The 22407-nt window shown below is 49.0% G+C and overlaps 1 protein-coding gene across 4 annotated transcripts in view; it reads left to right on the plus strand.

The window, feature by feature from the left end:
- Positions 1-930: 930 nt before the first annotated feature.
- HYDIN (HYDIN axonemal central pair apparatus protein) overlaps positions 931-22407 on the plus strand; it is a 392944-nt gene continuing 371467 nt past the window's right edge. For 2 of the 4 annotated variants that reach the window (XM_030581746.1, XM_030581750.1), the window contains exons 1-3: positions 931-1016; positions 19388-19530; positions 20978-21103. In XM_030581746.1, the coding sequence (XP_030437606.1) occupies positions 19411-19530; positions 20978-21103 (246 nt within the window). In that variant the 5' untranslated portion in view covers positions 931-1016; positions 19388-19410. Of the gene's footprint in view, positions 1017-19387; positions 19531-19672; positions 19716-20977; positions 21104-22407 lie in introns of those variants that run through there. The other 2 variants (XM_030581747.1, XM_030581748.1) reach the window with 2 other exon arrangements.

Raw genomic sequence — 22407 nt, forward strand, 5'->3', positions numbered from 1 at the left:
AAAGCTCACAAATCTCTCTTCATGCAACACCTACCAAAGCTAACCTGAGGAACAGCAAAGAGCCTCCGTAAATGGTAAAACACGACTATTTGTTTAATTACCGAATAGATTCCAATAAGGAAATATCTTATGTTTTGGGCAGGATAGCTATTGGCTCCTGAATCTTCCACAGTGTTGGATCCTGGACTTGCAGAATCCCTTCAGGCCAGGAACAGCCCTGTTGTGTGGCCCCATGATTTTGTTTATTTTGTCAATGTTGCGCCTGGTTGTGGTGTTGCAATCTCTGAACCCCCAGGACAAGCTGGGAGAAGGTGAGTCCTGGTGTGTGTGTGTCTTGGCTTGGGGTCTTATCGTCACCCTCCTCCAACTGCCATGTATCACCAGTGGGACCAAGCTAAAGCACTGGAAGCATCCATCACCATCTGATACGTGAAAGGAAATAAAATCCTCATCAGCTCAGGCACTGGGCTGAGTTTCAGCAGCCCTGGGTGTACGCCCCAGCTCTGGCCCTGGCTCCCTTTCTGACCTGGCGCAAGTCACTGGCTCTCCCGGGGGAGAGGTGATAGCAGCGCTGTCTGCTCTTAGGGCCGGGGGCTGTCTCGTACTTGGTGTGTGCACAGTGCACTGTCATCCAAATCAGCATAGGGCTGGCCGGGACCCCAGGAGGTCACTTAGTCCAGCCCCTGTGCAGAGTCTCCCTCCCCTAGGCTACCTACAACCTCCATTCATGACAATGAAATACAATGGGGGTGGCGGGGCCTTAACAAGCTGGCCTCTCCTGCCTCTCCCGCAGGGCCCCAAGCACCCGCCTCCGCCTCCTCCCTTGGGCCACCGCCCCTGCAGGCGTCTCTACGGTTGCCATGGAGCCCAGGGCCTGGGCTGCAGCTCCCTGTGAAGGGCTGGCAGGCCCTGGTTGCTACGGGAACGAGGGTAACAGCCAGGGCTGGAGCCAGAGAGGGGGAGGCTGTGGTGCTGGTGGGGCTGTTAAACGGGCTGCAGCAGCAAGGGCTGAGCAGGTAAGTGTCCAGCTGCCTCCCCCAGGGAGCCAGGCCCCGCTCTGCAGGGTGGGCCTGGGGGGGGCTCAGCACAGAGATGGGGGGCAGAGCTCCGGGGAGCTGGGCCCAGCTCTGCAGGGTGGGCCTGTGGGGTCACAGCACAGAGATGGGGGGCAGAGCTCCGGGGAGCTGGGCCCCGCTCTGCAGGGTGGGCCTGGGGGGGCTCAGCACAGAGACGGGGGGCAGAGCTCCGGGGAGCCAGGCCCCGCTCTGCAGGGTGGGCCTGTGGGGTCACAGCACAGAGATGGGGGGCAGAGCTCCGGGGAGCCAGGCCCCGCTCTGCAGGGTGGGCCTGTGGGGTCACAGCACAGAGATGGGGGGCAGAGCTCCGGGGAGCCGGGCCCCGCTCTGCAGGGTGGGCCTGGGGGGGCTCAGCACAGAGACGGGGGGCAGAGCTCCGGGGAGCTGGGCCCCGCTCTGCAGGGTGGGCCTGGGGGGGCTCAGCACAGAGATGGGGGGCAGAGCTCCGGGGAGCCGGGCCCCGCTCTGCAGGGTGGGCCTGGGGGGGCTCAGCACAGAGATGGGGGGCAGAGCTCTGGGGAGCTGGGCCCAGCTCTGCAGGGTGGGCCTGTGGGGTCACAGCACAGATATGGGGGGCAGAGCTCCGGGGAGCTGGGCCCCGCTCTGCAGGGTGGGCCTGTGGGGTCACAGCACAGAGATGGGGGGCAGAGCTCCGGGGAGCTGGGCCCCGCTCTGCAGGGTGGGCCTGGGGGGGCTCAGCCCAGAGATTGGGGGCAGAGCTCTGGGGAGCTGGGCCCCGCTCTGCAGGGTGGGCCTGGGGGGGCTCAGCCCAGAGATTGGGGGCAGAGCTCTGGGGAGCCGGGCCCCGCTCTGCAGGGTGGGCCTGGGCGGGCTCAGCACAGAGACGGGGGGCAGATCTCCGGGGAGCTGGGCCCTGCTCTGCAGGGTGGGCCTGGGGGGGCTCAGCACAGAGATGGGGGGCAGAGCTCCGGGGAGCTGGGCCCCACTCTGCAGGGTGGGTCTGGGGGGGCACAGCACAGAGATGGGCAGAGCTCCGGGGAGCTGGGCCCCGCTCTGCAGGGTGGGCCAAGGGGGCACAGCGCAGAGATGGGGGGCAGAGCTCCGGGGAGCTGGGCCCCGCTCTGCAGGGTGGGCCTGGGGGGGCTCAGCACAGAGATGGGGGGCAGAGATCTGGGGAGCTGGGCCCCGCTCTGCAGGGTGGGCCTGGGGCCGCTCAGCCCAGATATGGGGGGCAGAGCTCTGGGGAGCCGGGCCCCGCTCTGCAGGGTGGGCCTGGGGGGTGGGGGGAAGCTCAGCGCAGAGACGGGGGGGGCAGAGCTCTGGGGAGCCAGGCCCAGCTCTGCAGGGTGGGCCTGGGGGGGCACAGCCCAGAGACGGGGGGCAGAGCTCTGGGGAGCCAGGCCCAGCTCTCCAGGGTAGGCCTGGGGTGGGGGACTCAGTGCAGAGATGTGGGGGAGGAGGCAGAACTCCTACTCTGCAGGGGATGCCAGGGAGGGCTCAGCAGAGAGACGGGGGGCAGAGCTCTGGGAAGCTGGGCCCCACTCTGCAGTGGATGGCAGGGGGCTCAATGCAGAGACGGGGGGCAGAGCTCTGGGGGGCAGAGCTCCGGGGAGCCAGGCCCAGCTCTGCAGGGTAGGCCTGGGGGGCAGGGGGAAGCTCAGCGCAGAGAATGGGGGGAGGAGGCAGAGCTCCCACTCTGCAGGGGATGCCAGGGAGGGCTCATCACAGAGAGGGGGGACAGAGCTCCGGGGAGCTGGGCTCAACTCTGCAGGGATGCCAGGGAGGGCTCACCACAGAGACGGGGGGCAGAGCTCCGGGGAGCTGAGCCCCGCTCTGCAGGGGATGCCAGGGAGGGCTCAGCACAGAGACGAGGGGCAGAGCTCCAGGGAGCTGGGTCCCGCTTTGCAGGGGATTCCAGGGAGGGCTCAGCACACAGCCCCAGGGAGGGTCTGGATGTTGGTGGATATATCCCCTCTGCAAGTCGCGTAGGAGTCCCTGACCCTGCTCTTGGCATGGGTTGGAAGTGGATGGGCAGGCTGCCCCTCTGCCCTTTGGCATGCCGTGGCGGGGGTTAATGTTCTGTCATGCTGGCTGTCCAAGGGAGGGGTTGTTGGTAACATGTTAGAAGACCCAAGGGTGCCAGATTGTTATAGCTGTGTCTGGCTAGGACCCTCAGCATGGAAAGCTGCAAGGGAAAGCAGTGGTCTCTCCCATGGATGGCTCAGCTCAGTCACAGAGATCCTAGGGTAGGAAGGGGAAAAGGCAGTTGCATTGGGCTCACATGTATTCTTCCCTCCCCAGCACCCCTGTGATTCTGCATTCATGTTGATAGGGTGTACTACTGTATTAACACTCCTGGGGTGTCCTTTCCCCTCCAGGGAACCCACTTTAAAGGGGGCCCTGAGGGTTGCTGCAGGAGGAGGGAGCCCATGGGGTTAGGGTAAGCTGCAAGGGCCCCTGAAGTTGGATTAGGTGCACAGGGCCATCATGCAGTAGACCCCCAAGAGGTCGCTTTGGAACATTTTAGCCTTAACTTTTCTGTGCCTCATTTCCCAATCTGTAACCCATAGGGTTATAAAAAGATCAGATTTTTATATGGATAAGAAAAACATCCTCAGTTAAATTAGAGAGGCTAATATATTTTAAGGGTTGTAAACTTTCATGCTTCAGGGCATAAACCAATTGCTAGGGGGTCAGGAAGAAATTTTCCTTATGGGGAGGTTATTCAGTAACTGTCCACTACAGGTTTCTGTCACGAAGCAATTGGGGTTTGTGACAGAAAGCTGTAGTGGCCACCATGAGAAACAGGACTCTGAATTGGGTGGCTCATTGCTCTGATCCAGTGTGGTATTTCCATTGCTCAACCACTTCCTTTTCCATATATTCATGAAGATGAAGTGAATCTGCATCTTACCTGTTGCTTTTCTGAGTACCTTATTAGGGTAATGTGACCCCATCCCAATGACACTGGTACAAATATTCCATTAGAGCTCCATATACTGGTTCAAAGCAGCTGATGCAAGGCACTGTACCTAGGCATCCTCGCCCTATTTAAAATACACCAGAGTCCTCTGCCTCTGTAGGCAAATCTCTTGTTGCCTATGCAGAATGGGTGTAGATCCAGCTCTGTGGCTCAGTCCTCCACCTCTTAACACCCTGTGGATGCCTCTCCATGCTGTATGGTGGCAGAGCAAAGGAACAGTTGCCTTCCAATGGAAATCTGCTAGATTTCCAGGTGGAAATCCATCCAGAACTTAATACATCTTGGATAAGTATGATGTCCCACTGGGTTCTCTCTGGGCAAGGGATCCCAGGCAGTAGCAGCAGAACTTCTTCAAAGTCCATGCTGCCAGGGAGCAGTGATGGTCCATGAAGGAGTAGCCCATGCTGATGGCTCTTGCCTCTGTAGATCTAACACACTACAAGCTCCATTTCCTTTCTTAATCCCCTCCCACTGTGCAGGAAGCTTTGGACCAGATCTAATGCTCACCAAAGTCAATGGGGCCCAGATACTCAGAGGTATTTAGGTGTCTAACTCCTGCTGAAATCAGTAGGGGTTAGGTGTCCAAACGTGTATGAGGATCTTGGCCTGGGAGTCTCTCTGTAGATTTCAATGGGCTTTGGATTAGACTCTGATAGAATTCACCCTGCAGAGTTTTGCTGCTTCCTTGGCCCAGTCTATTGACATTTGCGCCCAATCCTAAAGCACCTTCTTATCTATTTAGTTCCCTCCTCTCCTTCCCAAAGAGGTTAGCCTCATGAGAGGTTGGAAACATTCAAAACCTAACAAACATATTCCAAGGTTCAGCTGGTTTTATTCATGCCAGAAATAAATGGCTTTAAATAAAGGAGGACTTGAGGCATGTTAGAAAAACTGAAGAGCAGAGATCTGTAAAAGGGAAAGGAATATTGTAAATACTTAGAAATGGGTTTAGATATTAATTATAGGGGTTCCATGAAGTCATGAAATTTCAGCTTTGTAGTGGAACTTGGGTGGGAAATGCTGTTGGCATTGTATTTCTGATGCTTTCTTATCCATGTCACTGTCAGATGAGAATGGAAGTTTAATAAAAAGGAATAACAGGACGATGTGATCTGAGAGCCCTAATTAGTAATCTCAGCTATGGCAGAGTTTGTTTCTGTAGTAAATTGCAGGTTGACAGTAATAAATTGTAAAATATTGGAGGGACTGGAATGTAGAGGTGGCGGGTCATGCATCCCAGATTGCAGGGTTTGATTTAAACAGCAGTCGGCCATATAACTGTTAGTGAAGGGGGAAAAGAGAAGAGTCATGGAATTTCTGTGGCTGCTTTGTTAATATTTGTAGCTGCTTTTACAATGCCTTTTGTATGATAATTATAAATAAGCAGGTGATTTCTAGGTAGGAACTGTGATATTGCTATTTAAACCTGAACACAAGGTTGTCTAGCTAAATGAAATTGTTTGATAGCATCTTGGTTAAAATTTTTAACAAATCTGCTAATGCACTCTCCAGCAAAATAAAACAAGAAAGGCATATTAACCAATCACTCCAGAGGAATGGTTTATTCCAGGGTAAGTGGGAGGAAAGCATGCAAATTTATTGTGTGTTTATGGGCAAGATCACACCCATGACCTGTTTTGTACTGAGAGAAAGAGCTGGATATTCTACACTATGGGACAAAGTCCATGGTGATTTACAGCCATTAATTTCAATACAATGTAAATTAATTAGAACTTGGGCCCTGATCGTTACTGGCTGGATTCAGAACTGCTTATCTGTGTGTGTCAGAGGCCAATACTCCTTTAGCTGAAGTGGCAGGGACCTCTTCTTCTTTTAGAACCAGAGAATCCGAGTTCTGTCTTCACTGGTACAGGAAAATTCTGAATGACCATGGGTTGTAGTACAGGAGCAGCCACAAAGGTCTAGGGCCCAGATCATCAAAGGTATTTAGGTGCCTAATTCCCACTGAATTCAGATCCCCACAATCCTCAGAAGTAAATACCTAAATACCTTTGAGGATCCAGACCTGAGAGACAAAGTAACTTGCTTAAAATCAGGAAGCCTGTTACAGAACAGGGAATTTGATCCAGGTCTCTGGTGTCCCAGGCCAGTGCTGTAACTACTCAACTATTCCTTTACTAACCGGGGTGGGGCGTTTTCTACCTGGCTGGCTTTCCTGTTCATACCTCTCAACTGTCCTTCATTTAAAATCTACCTTTACCCTCTGTACCAGACTGGCAGTTTCAAGAACCCCGCAGGCTCCTTTGTAAAGTCAGCCTAAATTTAGGAGCCTTGTCTGTAGATGCAGCATAGCGTTTGCTGACCCATGTTAACAGGTGGCTCGGATTAGCTTCAGCCAGGCTGTAAGAAGGGTTAGAGCTCCTCCCTTTCTGGGATAGAGGGTATTAGGATAAGGAAACTTAAGGAACAGCAAAATTTGGGGAGGAGTGTAGGCTGCAGTATATATTATTGGTGTCAGCTAAAGAGCAACAACAGAGTCAGGCCCATGAATGGGGTATATTTAGACCTTGAGTGTGTATATGCTGTTAAGAACTGAGTAGAACGATACCTTTCTTGGAGCTGCTGGGATTAGGGTGACCAGACAGCAAGTGTGAAAAATCGGGACAGAGGGTGGGGGGTAATAGGAGTCTATATAAGAAAAAGACCCCAAAATCAAGACTGTCCCTATAAAATCGGGACATCTGGTCACCCTAGCTGGGATCCAGTTCTATTAAGTTAATAAGAGCAGATATGCTGAGTCATTGAATTTAGGCTAATGAATGGATGCTTAACTTGCCTCGTTATTTCTTTGTCCATCTTGTTTTGAGTCTGTGTCCCACAGATAGAGCTGTCAAAATCTACCCAGTGTCTGCAGAAAGAAGTGCAAGGGGTGGAGAAAGATTGAGAGCTTTTCTCCCTTCTGCCTGTTTTCTTCCTAACTCTGCTGGACTGCTCTTATACAGTCACTGACTAGCTGCTCTCCCCGCTCCGATGGAATAGGGAGGTAAAGTCTAACCCAGCACTAGTCAGAGGAGTGCAAAGCACTGTGGAGCTCCTCTTAGATGGGTAATGGGCCGCGCTCTCTGGCCGTGCCGTTGAGACACAGCTAAGTGAGGGAAAGGGAATTGTAGCTTGGAAACATATGGTGCTCTTGCCTCTGGGGCAGGCTTCCTCCCCTTTCCCGTTCTGCTGTTCTCCCCCGTTGGAGCTTGCTTTGAGTTTATGGCCTCTCAGTTGTCTTCACACAAAGAGCAACCACCTTTGAGTGTACATCTCTGTGCCCCTGCACTCACAGCAAAGAGAAATGGACTTACTGTATGCGGTTGTTTCAACTATCTCTCTGCAGAAGCAGATCCCACAGAGTGGGAGCTTGGCTGCAGCAGGCAGGAGCTCCGGATGAGCTACTTTAAAAATGAGTCAGAGTGGCCATTCACCTTTGGCAGCCCAGTCATATCTCCACACAGCTCTGCTGGAATTTCGGGCATCAGGATTTCCAGTAGTTTCTCCTCTTGGCCACCAGAGGCTAACGCCTACAGTGGCAATGGCATTGTAGGTAGCCAAGCTGTTGCTTCCTGTGCTCTGCTCTTGCTGCTCCCCTTGCTAATTCCCAGTCAGTGTGGAGCAGCTGTGTCTGAGGTGGGGGACGGCATGCAGAGAAGGGACTGAGATGGGATAGAGGCAGAATGAACAAGGCTGCTCTAGGATCTCCCAGTCAACCCTGGTTCAATCCACCAACCTTCTCTTCTTTCCTTCTTAAGGGCCCACATGTCCACCAGCTGCTGAGTTTGCTTCAGGTTTCATTCAGCTTTTCGACCCCTCAGCCTGCCCCTTTGTCACTCAGTTGCCCCTGGTTCCTACACCTGCCTTTGAGGTGTAGTGTCCTGCCTCTCCCTACCTGTTCTATGGAGCTGTGCAAAACATGGCAGCTCTGCATCAGTGGAAGGGAAGATATTTTCACTGACTGTTTATCTCCACAGGCTGACAAAGGCTCAGAACCTTTAAGGTGTTGGGTACCCACAATTCCCATGGATTTGTGGGAGATATGGTGCTCAGCACACCGTAATCAGTTCGTTGCAGCAATTAGGGACACTGAGCGTTATTGACTGCTTATATGCATGAGCCTGCCATTGCCCATGCTGCTGTGTGGCTGGATGCCATACGAGAGACATATTTTGGAATGGATCCCTACAGTCTGGCCGGTTTCTTGCTGAATCAACTGGCTGGGTCTATAGCCAATTTTTATATTTAAGTCTTGAGCCCTTCTTGGTTAGATTGTAAACCTCCGAATAACGAATGTTAGTTTTCAAACTAGGTTTCCTCGCTAACAGATTAAATGGGTTGGTTCCCAGTTGCTGTTTTTGTTTATAACTTATGCTGTGCTGCAAATTCCTTGGCATCCAAGAGGAGTTTGTGAAGTTGGGTGCCCTTGTCTGTTTTTTGTGAGCCTGCTATTAATGGAAGCAAACTCATCAACAGGGCATGCACCATATAGAAACAAGAGGACAACCCCAAGGAACGGTCAGAGCATGCTATGCTGTAGGAAAAAGATTATGACCCTGCTCTGCCTTTTGCCTTGATATTATCAACATCCTTGCAGGTTGCATAAAACAGAATTTGGATCCTAGTTTGTGAGTCAATGTGGAAATGTCTTTTCTTAAAGAAATATCTAGCTTGTCCGCAGTGATGAAATTAACTTATCTGATATTCTTGGAACGTTAACAAAGGTGTTCTTTGGAATGCTGCTGCAATCATTCATAGCAGAGTGATGCATTCATTATAATAGATGGGCTACTGTGATTTACAAGGAAATAATTCTGTCAAGGGATCTTGGTGACATAAAACATAGCAGCAGAGGCCAAGGCACCGGCTCACCCAAGGAAGAATTAATTCCACATAACTCTGTGTGTCCTGTTTGTTCAATGATAGATGGATCTAACAGGGAATTTAAATTAAAAAAAAACCCTCTAAAACATTAATTAGTGCAACAACTCACTTAAAGACTATAACAGCTACTATGGAAGTTAAAGACCCAACACTTGCCCTATCCTCAAATTATTTTTCTTAGCATATGCGCAGCGTGCCTCAGGGGGCATGTGACCAGGATTCAAAAGAGAATTTGGTCCACTGGTTGGATCATTAGCTCCCTGGCTAGGGCTGGGCACTGACAGGGAGTGCGATGTGAACGCTGATCCATGCCCCCCATCCTCAAATTAAAAAACTCCCAAAGCATACAGCTACTTGAAAACAAATCAGTGCTCTTACATGAAGATGGTAAACATAAGAAAATCCCTGTTCCTTTGCTGGGTGACCCACCACAGTAAAAGTAAAGCCAGGTGGGTGGGCTTGTTTGCAGTTGTCCTGTGTATATCTTTGCCATTTGTTCTGTTCTTGGGTTCCATTGGGGTCCTGAAACATACATGCCGCTCACAAGAACAGAGTAGGTGGGCAGAGTGGAGGGATTGTGCAATGGGAACAATTGTCTTTTACAGGAGTCTCGGCAAACCAAAAGCAAGGCAGTAGGTCAAACATGCAGATTTACACCCTGAGCAGTTCAGCTGTCTATTTTAGGTGCTTGTCTGGCCCCTCGCTGTGCAATATCTGAGCACCTCTCATAACACCCCTATGAAGCTGGCAATGCGTCAGCAGTGTTTTAGTTAGTTTAGTTTAGTTTAGTTTAGTTTAGTAGTTAGTAGTAGTTAGTGCATTAGTAGGAGCATTGCCAGCAGATCGAGGGAAGTGATTATTCTGCTCTATTCGGCACAGAGAGAGCCTGGTCCAGAAAAGTACCTCTGAGGGTCATTCAGAGAGGTTGTAGTAGATATCAGGGGAGGTGACCAGACACAGTCCTTAAGGGCATCAATAGACAAGGAACAAGGGAAGCTGAAGATGTCATTTCTCAAAGTTAATCTGCTGTTATGGGTATCTCTGGAGCCCTGCGTTGCAATGGATCTGCAACCATAATGCTGCATCTTGGCTGAGTCAGCAGCAGCAGGACTGAAACTGACCTGTGGTTCTTAAAGCATCAGCCTCTTCTGACTGAACTAAAAGACTCAGCTGTTAGCTAAGACTGTAGCAGGCTCATCAACCTCTATATGTAGCCCAGCCACCACTAGACAGGGATGGAGCAGCACACTAGGTGCATGTCAGTTACACACAAGGAGAAGTTCTCTGCAAAGGGAAGAGAAGGTGCCCTGCAGCGGTTGGTGTTGTCAGTGCCTCTTTTAAATTCCACCTGTTGTGTTCCATGTTCTGAGTCAGGCCACTGATGGTCATTGGAAGGTAACGGCTTTCAGTCACAGCTGACCAGAGATAGAGTAGAGCCAGCCGTACAGGTGAAAGGCTCCTAGCTCTCTGGGGAGCAGGCAGTAGTTCAGAAATCTGAGTTCACTCAGGCAGCAGTGCCTCCCAAAAAGTAAATCCAGCCTTTATGAAGGCAGGAGGAGGAGATTGAGTTGCTCTTCCCAAGGTATTGAATGACGAAGCAAAAGGAGAATAAGGCACTGTCTGCTGTCCAGCCATAATTGAGCCAGGCAATTCGGTTACCACATGGTGAACAGTTGTGTCACAGGCAGGATTGAACTGTGGGTCAGTATTATGGGTAAAGTCTTGGACACTCCAGGGTTTTTACCAGTTATGGAATTGGACTGTAGTTTGAACTGTTGTAGCCAGATCTTGTGACTTGGTGGCAGCTGTTGGAGTAGATGGGGCCTTTAAGAGCAGGCTGTAGACGAGCCCTACCTGGTGACCAATGTGAAATGCCTTCTTCCTCCCCAAGCAGAGGGGGATGACATACAACAGGCCACAAGAGGGAGGAGCTCCATGGCCATGGGAAGTTGGGTGTCTCCATTCTATGGCAGGATAAGTGTGTGGAGCTGGGGGTTGGCAAAGTACAAGATATAAACTTGGGAATTACAGGAAAAAGTGGAGCAAGTTACAGTTAAAGATTGGAACAAATAATCCAGTTATCATTGAAATACTGTTATAAACTCTCACTATAGAGACGTCAAGGGTGATTCTTTTATGTTTGTGTTTTCAGCCTGAGCCATTAGGTCTCCTTCTAGAATGACTATGAGCCTGTAAGGCATAGTGTTACGGCTTATAAATCCTTGAGCTGCTGTACCCAAGTATCCTCATACAGTCAATGTGTGGGGATGCCCTAAAAATGTCGTTATCCATTTTTTGACTGTTAGATTGGCCTTTCTGTCTATCAGAGTTCTTATAATGTGCTTGACGCTGCAGGCGCTGAATTGAACAGTGGAATAGGCCTGTTTCTTTATTCTTGATTAAAATATGCACACAACCCAGCAAGGTGCTGCCTGTGCACTGTATTTGCAGATCCCACTGAAATCAAAACATGCTCAGTATCTCACTGGGTTGGGCCGTGTATTCTTAACTAAGACTAAATGGTGGCTTTGCCCTTGTTGTGTTGCCCGTGGAGCAGACCAGAAGGAAGACACTGATTTCCAGAGTCCTGGGTTTTCCCTTTCTCCAAGGGGGAAGTAACCTATGCCAGACCCCATGGAGCACTGCTGCAGGTACACGGGCTGGGGGTTGGAACCATGTCTCCTTTCTTGTTCCCCTCCCTCCCCCACCCCACCCCACCAATGTGTGTAGAGGATGAATGTACCAGCTCTGCACAAGCTATATCCCTCCACATGCTGCTACCTCCCTCCACATGCCTTGCACCCCCTTACTTCTCTGTGCAGTGCCATAGTTTGACCATTTATTAGCAAGTGGTCTTACATCTCAAGGGCCTGATCCTGGGAGCCTTCTGAAAGTAGCTTTCAGCGTCATGTCAACAAACAGTGACTGGCGGGGAGCAGGGTTCAGACATGCAAAGTGAGAACCTGATTCAGTTAAAAGCTGGGAACTGAGGGCAATTAGCACCTCACAGGATTGGGGCCATGGGACTTTATCCAGCCTCTTTACAGTCCTTGCTTTAGACTAGTGATACTCAGACCTCAGTGGTTCAGGAGCCAAATTAGCAATCAACGTTACCCCAAAGGGCCACAGTTGTGTGAATTCATTGTTTCATTGACTGTTTTTATTGTATACATAATAGTCACAGCGAAAAGACTGACCAAGTATTCTACAGTTGGTTAATAACATAGTAAAACATCCTGATTGGCTAATAACTTAGACTGGTTAATAATCTAATCACAGTGTTTTAATATTGTGCTGCAAAGGGCTGCAGGAGACACATTAAAGAGCCACTTGCCACTCCCGAGTCTCAGTCTGGAAGTTGCCCTGCTTTAGACTGCTTTGTAATGTTTATTCTCTCCTCTCCCAGCTTAAAAAGGTGAGTATGGGGGTGCTAGGGAGGAAGGTAAATGTATCGCCTCCCTAAGTGCTTATGCAGTTTACTAACGTATGGCATGAAGGAGCAGAATAACCAGACAATCACACTAGCTCCTAAAACCGCATTCCTAAGTCTTACTCTTAGGTGCATCTAACATTAAAACTTTTAAGTAGACAAATTTCTTTCAACTTCAGTGTTATTTTGCTTGATAGTCAGCTATCCGGCCACACTGCTGATTTAAGCGCCTGCTACATGACCATCCCACTCAGCACGTTTCATCCCTAGGTCATGTAAGTGGCTAGCCCATCATTATTGTTATTCTGCAGATGGGGAACTGAGGCACAGAAAGGGTAGATGACTTGCCCAATTTACAGTTGCAAATCAGTGGCAGAGCTGAGACTAGGAGTTAATGAATGGGATTATATGACAGGATTGCCTGCAATAGCAGGGGACCGGATCAATGGCCCAGGCCTATATTCCTAATTCAGACCTTCTGATTGGCAGTCCTAGTCCCTGACTGCTGGACTCTGCTGTAAATCACAGTGTGTTTGAATAATAGAGCTGAAAATCTTTTTATTTGATATTCTGCTCCTGTGTGTTTAATGACAATTGATGCAGATCAGTGAAGTTTAGATGGGCTAAGTGGGAAAGGGGTCTAGTTCTTGACTAGAATGAACTTGAATGACGACCCTTGAAGTAGATCTGGAGAGGCGCATGTCATTGTTCACAGGACTGGGATACAGCATCTCCTTGTGGATTTTCCCTTGAGGATTGCTGTGAGTGGTACTTTGCTATCAGGAATGATGTGACTGTATTTATTTAATCTCTTCAGTTAAAATAATCTTTACATAACCTGTTCTTTTACCTTCTTTAAACATCTCAGATTTCCTCTGACACACTGCAGCTTATACATTTATGGTGTTGTAACGTGGCGTACTCTGGTACATTCCCAAGGGGGGCAGAGCTCCCCCTCATTAAGGCTTTGCGTAGACTTAACATGCTACAGAGGCACAGCTGCCCCTGCGCTGCTGTAGTGCTTCTATGTAGACCACTGGTTCTCAAACTTTTGTACTAGTGACCCCTTTCACATAGCCTGAGTGCGACCCCCCTTATAAATTAAAAACACTTTTTAATATATTTAACACCATTATAAATGCTAGAGGCAAAACGGGATTTGGGGTGGAGGGTAATAGCTCGTGACCCCCCATGTAATAAGCTTGTGACTCCCTGAGGAGTCCGGATCCCCAGTTTGAGAATTCCTAGTGTAGACAGTTGCTACAGTGTGGGGATAGGATCTCCTGTTGGTGTAGGTGATCCACTTCCCCAAGAGGTGGTAGCTAAATTGACAGAAGAATTCTTCCGTTGACCTAGCACTGTCTACACCTGGGGTTAGGTTGGCTTACCTACGTCTCTGAGAAGTGTAGCTGTGCTGATGTCCGTTGTCAGTGCAGACCAGTTCGCATTGCTGTATTCTTTGGCAGAGAGGGGTAATTGTTATTCCATAGGTTGCCGTTGGAATGATGCTATTCTTTTTAAAGCCAACTGTATATGGGACAGATCCTGCTAGATGCTGAGTGCCTTTAAGTCCAGCTGTGGGCAAGGGAAGTTGATGGTCCTCAATACCTTATAGGATCCAGCCACTGAGGCTGTTTAAAATTGTATTGTCCTCTTTGCAGTTCTCTTTTCTAGCATGTCTTCTGTATAACATATTTGCAACTCACACCAATTGAGCCCTGTGTGACTTCAGAGCTAGGATTGCCAACTTTCTAATTGCAGAAAACCAAACACCTTTGCCTCGCCCCTGCCTCGAGGCCCTGCCCTCGTCCTGCCCCTTCTCAGAAGTCCTGCCCCCACTCACTTCATTCCCCCCTCCCTCCCTTGCTAGCTCTCCCCGCCTCCCGCTCATTTGCTCATTGGCTGAAGTTCCTGAGAGCTGCACAGAGCTGGTCAAAGAGCCTGCCTGCCTGCCCCACTGTGGCCAACCGGACTTTTAGTGGTTTTGCTAACCAGAGCCGCCGGGGTCCCTTTTCAACTGGGCGTTCCGGTTGAAAACTGGACACCTGTCATCCCTAGCCAGAGCCTGGGTCAATTGACTTGAGCTCATGCTGGAGTCCAGGCTCTGAAACCCCTCAAGGGGGAGGGTCTTAGAGCCCAGGCTCCGGCCCCAGCCTGAGGATCTACACTTCTGTTTTCAGCCCTGCAGCCTGAGCCCCGTGGGTCTGAGTCAATTGAGCTGGGCTCTGAGACTTGGTGCCACAGGTTTTTCCTTTGTAGTTTAGACAGACAGACCCCAAGTGACATTTTACCCTTCCCCCAAAACAATGTATGTGTTAATGTTAACTTGGCTGAACAGACATGTCCCTGGGAAACTTCCTGATATTGAATGGGAATCCCCATGTAAATGCAATGGTGTGGCTGAGATTTTACACGCGCAGTAGGCAGGCAATTCACAGCTGGATTTCCCCCACTAGAAGCAGTGAGTGCAGTACAGGATAGTGCACTTAGAACCACAGGGTTAGACATGACCCAAGGGTATTCTAGTCTAACCCCCTTCCAAGATGCAGGATTTGTTGTGTCTAAACCATCCAAGATAGATGGCTCCAGCCTCCTTTGAAAACCTCCAGTGAAGGAGCTCCCACAAGCTGCCTAGGTGTCTATTCCATTGGCTGACTGCTCTTACAGATACAAAGTTCTTCCTGAGATTTAATCTAAAACTGCTATGCTGTAGATTGAACTCATCACCTTTTGTCCTGCTCTCTATGGCAAGAGAGAACAACTTTTCTCCATCTTTCTTACGGCAGCCTTTCAAGTATTTGAAGACCACTGTCATGTCCCCCCTGCCCATCTCCTCTTTTCCAGACTAAACCTACCCTGTTCCTTCAGCCTTTGCTCATATGACTTGCATTCCAGCCATTCGAGCATCTTTGTCGCTCACCTCTGGATCCTTTCCAGTTTCTCCGCATCCTTTCTATGCACTGGTGACCAAAACTGGACACACTACTCCAGCTGAGGCCTAACCAGCACCAAATAGAGCGGTACTATCACTCCCATGCGATGCCTCTGTTAATGCAACCAAAATTGCAATTGCTTTTTTTGCCACAGCATCACATTGCTGACTCATGTTGAGGTTGTAATCCACCACAGCTCCCAGATCTTTCTCAGCAGTGCTGCTTCCAAGCCAGTTATCCCCCATTCTGTATTCGTGCATTTGGTTTTTCTTCCCTTAGTGTAACACCTTACATTTGTCTTTGTTGAATTTCATTTTGTTGTCTTTAGCCCAGTTCTCCAATATATCAAGATCCCTCTGAATTTTAGCTTTATCCTCCAAAGTGTTGGCAGCACTTTGTGTCGTCTGCACATTTGATCAGTATGCTTTTTATTCCTACATCCTGGTCATTAATACAGATGTTAAACAACACCGGACCTTAGATAACCCATTCCAGTGCTTCACCACCCTCCTAGTGAAAAAGTGTTTCCTAATATCCAACCTCGACCTCTCTCACTGCAATTTGAGACCATTACTCCTTGTTCTGTCATCTGCTACCACGGAGAACAGCTGAGCTCCATCCTCTTTGAAACCCCCTGTCGTGGTATAATTCCCCACTCTGAACCTTAGCGTCCAAAAGATGGGGTACCAGCATGAATTCCTCTAAGCTCAATTACCAGCTTAGTACTTGTAGCACTGCCACCAACCAGGAATTCCAGTGCCTGGTACACTCTGGTCCCTCCAAAACCTTACCTGGGGACCCCCAAGACCCAGACCCTCTGGATCTTAACACAAGGAAAGTAAACCCTTTCCCTCACTGTTGCCTCTCCCAGGCTTCCCCTCCCTGGGTTACCCTGGAAGATCACTGTGATTCAAACTCCTTGAATCTTAAAACAGAGAGGAAAATTCACCTTCCCCCCTCCTTCTCTCTTCCCCTCCCAGATTCTCCCTGAGAGAGAAAGTAATCCTAACATAGAGAGAAATTAACCCTTCTCTCCCCCTTCTCCCCTTTCTCCCCACCAATTCCCTGGTGGATCCAGACCCAGTCCCCTGGGGTCTCGCTAGAATAAAAAAAAATCAGGTTCTTAAACAAGAAAAGCTTTTAATTAAAGAAAGAAAAAAACAGTAAAAATTATCTTTGTAAATTTAAGATGAAATATGTTACAGGGTCTTTCAGCTATAGACACTGGGAATACCCTCCCAGCCTAAGTAAACAAGTACAAATTAAAATCCTTTCAGCAGAATACAAAGTTGAACTCCTTCCAGCCAAATACACATTTGCAAATAAAGAAAACAAACATAAGCCTAACTCGCTTTATCTACCTAGTACTTACTATTCTGGACATATAAGAGACTGTATCAGGGAGATTGGAGAGAAACCTGGTTGCATGTCTGGTCATTCTCAGAACGCAGAGAGAACAACAACCAAATTCTAACAGCACACACACAAAAACTTCCCTCCCTCAAGATTTGAAAGTATCCTGTCCCCTGATTGGTCCTCTGGTCAGGTGACAGCCAGGCTCACTGATCTTGTTAACCCTTTACAGGCAAAAGAGATATGAAGTACTTCTGTTCTATTAACTCTTACTTATCTGTTTATGATACCCGCCTTCAGGTAGTTGAGGGCTGATATCAAATCGCCCCTCATTCTTCTCTTCTGCAGACTCAGTAAGTCCAGTTTCCTCAGCCTCTCCTTATAAGTCATGTGCCCCAGCTCCCTAATCATTTTCATTGCCCTCCGCTGGACTCTCTCCAACTTGTCCAAATCCCTTCTGTAGTGGGGGGACCAAAACTGGACTCAGTACTCCCGGTGTGTCCTCACCAGTGTCGAATAGAGGGGAATAATCACTTCCCTCGATCTGCTGGCAATGCTCCTACTAATACAGCCCAATATGCCACTGGCCTTCTTGGTAACAAGGGCACACTGCTGACTCATAATCAGCTTCTCATCCACTATAATCCCCAGGTCCTTTTCTGCAGAATTTCTGCCTAGCCAGTCGGTCCCTAGTCTGTAGCAGTGCATGGGATTCTTCCTTCCTAAGTGCAGAACTCTGCACTTGTCCTTGTTGAACCTCTTCAGATTTCTTTTGGCCGAATCTGCCAATTTGTCTGGGTCTCACTCCAGCCTATCTACCTCTCTCCCCTTAGTATCATCTGCAAATTTCCTGAGGGTGCAATTAATCCCATCATCCAGATTATTTATAAAAATGTTGAACAAAATTGGCCCTAAGACCGACCCCTGGGACACTCTGCTTGATACCAGCTGCCAACTAGAGATCAAGCTGTTGATCACTGCCCATTGAGCCTGTCAATCTAGGCAGCTTTCTACCCACCTTAGAGTCCATTCATCTAATCCATACTTTTTTAACTTGCTGGCAAGAATACTGTGTGACACCATATCAAAAGCTTTGCTAAAGTCAAGGTAGATCATCAGAGTTGGAAGGGACCTTAGGAGGTCATCTAGTCAACACAAAGCAGGACCAATCCCCAGATTTTTGCCCCAGCTCCCTAAATGGCCCCCTCAAGGATTGAATTCATAACCCCGTGTTTAGCAGGCTAATGCTCAAACCACTGAGCTATCCTTCCCCACTGCCAATAGCATATCCATCGTTTTCCCCAAATCCACAGAGCCAATTATGACATCATAGAAAGCAATCAGGTTAGTCAGGCATGACTTGCCCTTGGTGAATCCATGTCAACTGTTCCTGATCACTTTCCTCTCCTCCAAGTGCTTCAGAATGGATTCCTTGAGTACCTGCTCCATGATTTTGCCAGGGACTGAAGTGAGACTGACCGGTCTGTAGCTCCCCAGGTTCTCTTTCTTCCCTTTTTTAAATATGTTTTTTTAAATATGCTAACCCTTCACCCTCCTCTCAATTAAAAACATTAACAACTTCCTGAAATAGTAAAAAATAGAATATTTCTTATAGGCCCCACCTCCTCAGCAGCCAGGTGAGAGTGACATGAGTGTTTTAAACAGTATTAATGTGTCAAGGAAATGATGTGAGGGTTTCCTTCCAGACATGGCAGAGCTGGGTGCATGCCAGCTCCCTCTGTATTTTTTTAAAATGTATTATTTAGGTGAACTCAAATAGCTTTTCCTTATTCTCCCCTCCTCCTTACGATCTCACTGATACCATTGGGCCGTTTGGCTCTGAGCGTATTTCCTCTGGTTTCACTGCCCTCCGTCCATGCTTTGTAAAGTGGGTGATTATTCAGGAGAGAATTGCTAGGGCCAAAATCCCCTGTCCCTGCTCTTCATGTTGGACCCAAAGAGCAAAACCGCTGGGCCTGTGTGGTGCAAAGTTTGGCTGTAGTGTCAGTGTGTTTGTGTCTCGCATGCACTGCTCCACAGAGGCTGGATCTGAGATAATATTGAAGGGGTTTCCTGGGACAGGATGAGGGTTTGGTCAATGAATCCCTGACTCTCTAGATCCACTCACTGCCAAGAGTGAGGTTCACAGTGGAGGCTGCTGTCAGCCTTTAGTGTCTTAATTGGTGCTCACGGCTTGGGATTACACTCAGTCTCACCCCGGTGCTGCAGTCCTTACTCGATCAAAACTCCCAAAGAAAATACATCAGTGACTATGGGAATACTCCGCTGCCACAAGCCCCTCATTCTGATTCCCTTAAAGATGCACAAACACTAACCCATGTTAGTGACGGGGCAGACGGCATTTATGGTAGAGAAGGGAGTGAGATCAGGGAGGCTGTGTGCATGGCTCACTTCTGACATATATTTTATGCTGGTGTAACTCCATTGACTCGAGGGGTGTTATTCTGGCTTGTTCCAGTGTGAGAGGAGAATCTAGTAGTAGAAGTTTAAAAATTAAAGCCCTGTAAACTAGAACTCTCCCATGGGTCTCTCAGGGTATCTCAGGTTTCAGTTTCTGCAGCGTTGCACCTTGTATCATCATTTGCTCTTGAGCAAAGTGACTGTAAAATGCCCACTCTGAGTCAATGGAGTCTACACTCTGTCCCATGCAGGAGGTGAAAATTGGGCCCAGTACCTGTTGTTGCTGAGGACTTTTAATTCCAAGGATTTTTTTGGCTTTTAAAAATCACACTATTGCTTATTCCAGATGAGCTAAGAAATTATGTAAGGATGCCGTCCGGCAAGGTTCTTCACTCCTTGGGGCCCTCCAAGATGCCTGAAGGATTCCAGAGCAAAGTTGTGGCCCCCCGTAATCCAAAGCTTGTCAGAGAAGAAGAAATGGCTGTTACTGTAAGTACCTAACACATGGCTAGAATATCTGATCAACGTCAGCAGTGGAGAGGGACCCCATAGTGCCAGTTCCCGCCTCCCACCTTTCCCATAAAGAGGTGGAGAAGGTAACCCCCCCTTTTGTTTTGTCTTCTGACTTCAGGAAGCCCCTTCTATGGGATCCAGGATCAATGGATGAGGAAGGGGTAGGTAAGAGGAAAGGAGTGGGAGGAGTCTCATCATCCCTCACCACAGACCTTGCAGTTAAAGGAGAACCCCAGCAAAACAAGCATCTCCTCAGAGTTTAAACCGGAAGCAGGTCCTCAACTAGTGGAGTGATTGGTGTAGCAGGAACTTGCTGTGCAAGCCATAGCTGATGAGACTATTCCTTTTAGGCTCAACTCATCCCGCCCTGCTGTAAGATCCAGTAGCCCTGGGGAATTTGCCTGGTGTAGGGGCTTCTCCAGCTGGCACCAAGACACGATAATGGCCTACACCTACCCCTGCACTAGTCCTTGGGGAACATGAAGGATGATATGGGAGAGGAGGGAGCCTGGCCCGAGTGCCACTGCACTCCAGCCATTCCTGGCTGATGCAGTAGCCCCTAAGTGCCTTTGGCAGCTGGGCATAAGTTTGGGTAGTTTTCAGGCTGCTGTAATCTGTGCCTGGGGTTGAACCAAGTCCAGAATAGAGGAACACAGAAATTAAATCATGCTTGCCCTCTCATGAACCCTGTGCCAACCTCAGTTCCAGTGTAGGGATCCACTGGGCCACTGACTTCATGTCACGTGAAGTGAGGACTAATCATGTTATAAAGGGCTTGTAGGGTCAGGGGTCAAACCCTGCCCCTTTTACCCACATGTTTAGTGAATGGGGTTTGCTGTTTGAGACAAGGTGAGCAGGATTCAGCCCAATGCTAGCTCATACCATGGAAACAGCTCTTTAGAGCTCCATCAGGAAGGCTATAAGGACAAAGCCAGATCAGACAACTGCTGATTAAAATGAGATGATCTAAACTTGGGCCATTCCTCTTTCCTTTGATCTTGTCGTTCCATTTCTTTGATGCTTTGCCTTGACAATTCCCTCAGAGAAGTTGTCCCTACGTGGGTCTTTGCGTGAGCATGTGTAAAATTGTAGCCATGGGATTGTACGGACTTTTTTCCTTTCAAGTCACATGCTTGAGCCAGGAAAGTTAAAGGAACACTCCCCCACCCCCAGGAAATCAAATTCCTCAGCCAGATGTCATTTCAAATCATGGCTGACAGAGAGACAAATAGGACGGGATCTCTTGGGTAGTGCATGTATATTCCGCTCAGTATAATTAATTTACAGGTTTAAATATTTCAGCAGGGAACTTAGTGGAGTTCCAGGACTGCCCTAACGGCTGAGAACACAAATTATTTATCAGCAGCACTGTAACAAGAAAAGCCATTTGTATAGTTCTGGCTCCTGTTGTTTTGAATTGCAGCTGACTCCATCTGCCTTCCTAAAGGAGATGTCTCTTACTACGGAGCAGAAGCTGGCTAGTACTCATGAGATGCGGCCACCTCGGATTGTTGAGCTTTTAGACATGAGTGAAACCTCCCATCAAAAGGTAGCACTTTCCTGCCCTTCCTTCTAGCTCCCTTTTTCTTTCGATTTCATGTGATGTTTACAGTGATGCAGTACATGGGATTCAACTTGTTTAAATCCTGCACACACTGGGCCTGACTGTCCTCTCAAACCACTGATTTCAGTGGAGCTACTCTTAGTTTATACTGGTGTAAGTCAGAGGGGTCTCAGGCTCCATGTCTTTTGTGCTCAAAGGGCCAGATTCTGATCTTGTTTCCACCAGTATGAATGCAGAGAATCTCAGTTGAAATGAATGGAGTTTGTCTGGATTTTCATTTCTTCTTCTTTGAGTGATGGTCTCTATATGTATTCCAATCATGGGTGCACATGTGTGCCATGCGCCAGAGCTGGAAGGTTTCCATAGCAGTGACTGTTGACCTGCATGTGCATCATGCGTTTCCTCAGTCTCTCTACCATTGGAACTGGCGGTACAATGTCCATCACCGGTAATGAGTGCACCTCCCAGCACTTCCCATGCTTCGGACCTGGGAGTTCTGGACAGGCCGAGGCACAAGATTAGAAAATGCTCTCATCGGCATAGACACAAGTCCCCATCAAGGGCAGCGTTTCCTCCCTGAGCCGTGCCAGGTCAGGTGACATGTTGCGCACTGACACTGCTGCACTTACACCCCGGCTTTCCCATCTTGAGGGTGAGAGTAAGAAGAAAAAGGATCCAGCGGCCCTGTCGATGGCCCCCGTACCTGCTGGCCCTGTGCCTTCTCCTGCATTTGCACAGCCTATTCCACTGCTATTTCCGAGACCTTCAGTGCAGCTGACTCCATGGACCCCACCACAGTCTTCAGCAGCCTCCAGAGACACTCCTTGGACCCCTGGTGGTCTGGAGCCCTTTCTCTCCATGGAGGAACTGGAGCTTCCCATATCCATCTTCGCCACTGCTTTCTGGCCCATCACTGTGGAGACAAGCTGGTCCTGCTCCTGCTGGAGAGGGCCATGCCCATGCTACACCATGGTCCGTCCGCACTGCTGGCTTCCCGCTGCTGAAGGCATCTTTCGACTCCGAGGGCTTTTCTGAACCAGAGCTGACGTTTTCTCCGATATCCAGGCACAGCTCTGACTCTTGCTCCCAACTGCCTCCACTACTCGTCTGCGGTGTTATAGTTTCATATTGCCAACTATCAGGCTCTACTGGTGAAATACGATTTTAACACCTACGCTTGCAGAGTTCAAGGACAATCTACCCCAATTGCAGGCGCTGGTGGATGAAGGGCACCTTTGTAGATGAAGTCAGCCTCCAAAAGGTGGTCAATGCAGCTGACACATCTTCGC

The sequence above is a fragment of the Gopherus evgoodei genome, chromosome 12 (genome assembly GCF_007399415.2).
Source record: "Gopherus evgoodei ecotype Sinaloan lineage chromosome 12, rGopEvg1_v1.p, whole genome shotgun sequence".
Taxonomy (NCBI): Eukaryota; Metazoa; Chordata; order Testudines; family Testudinidae; genus Gopherus; species Gopherus evgoodei.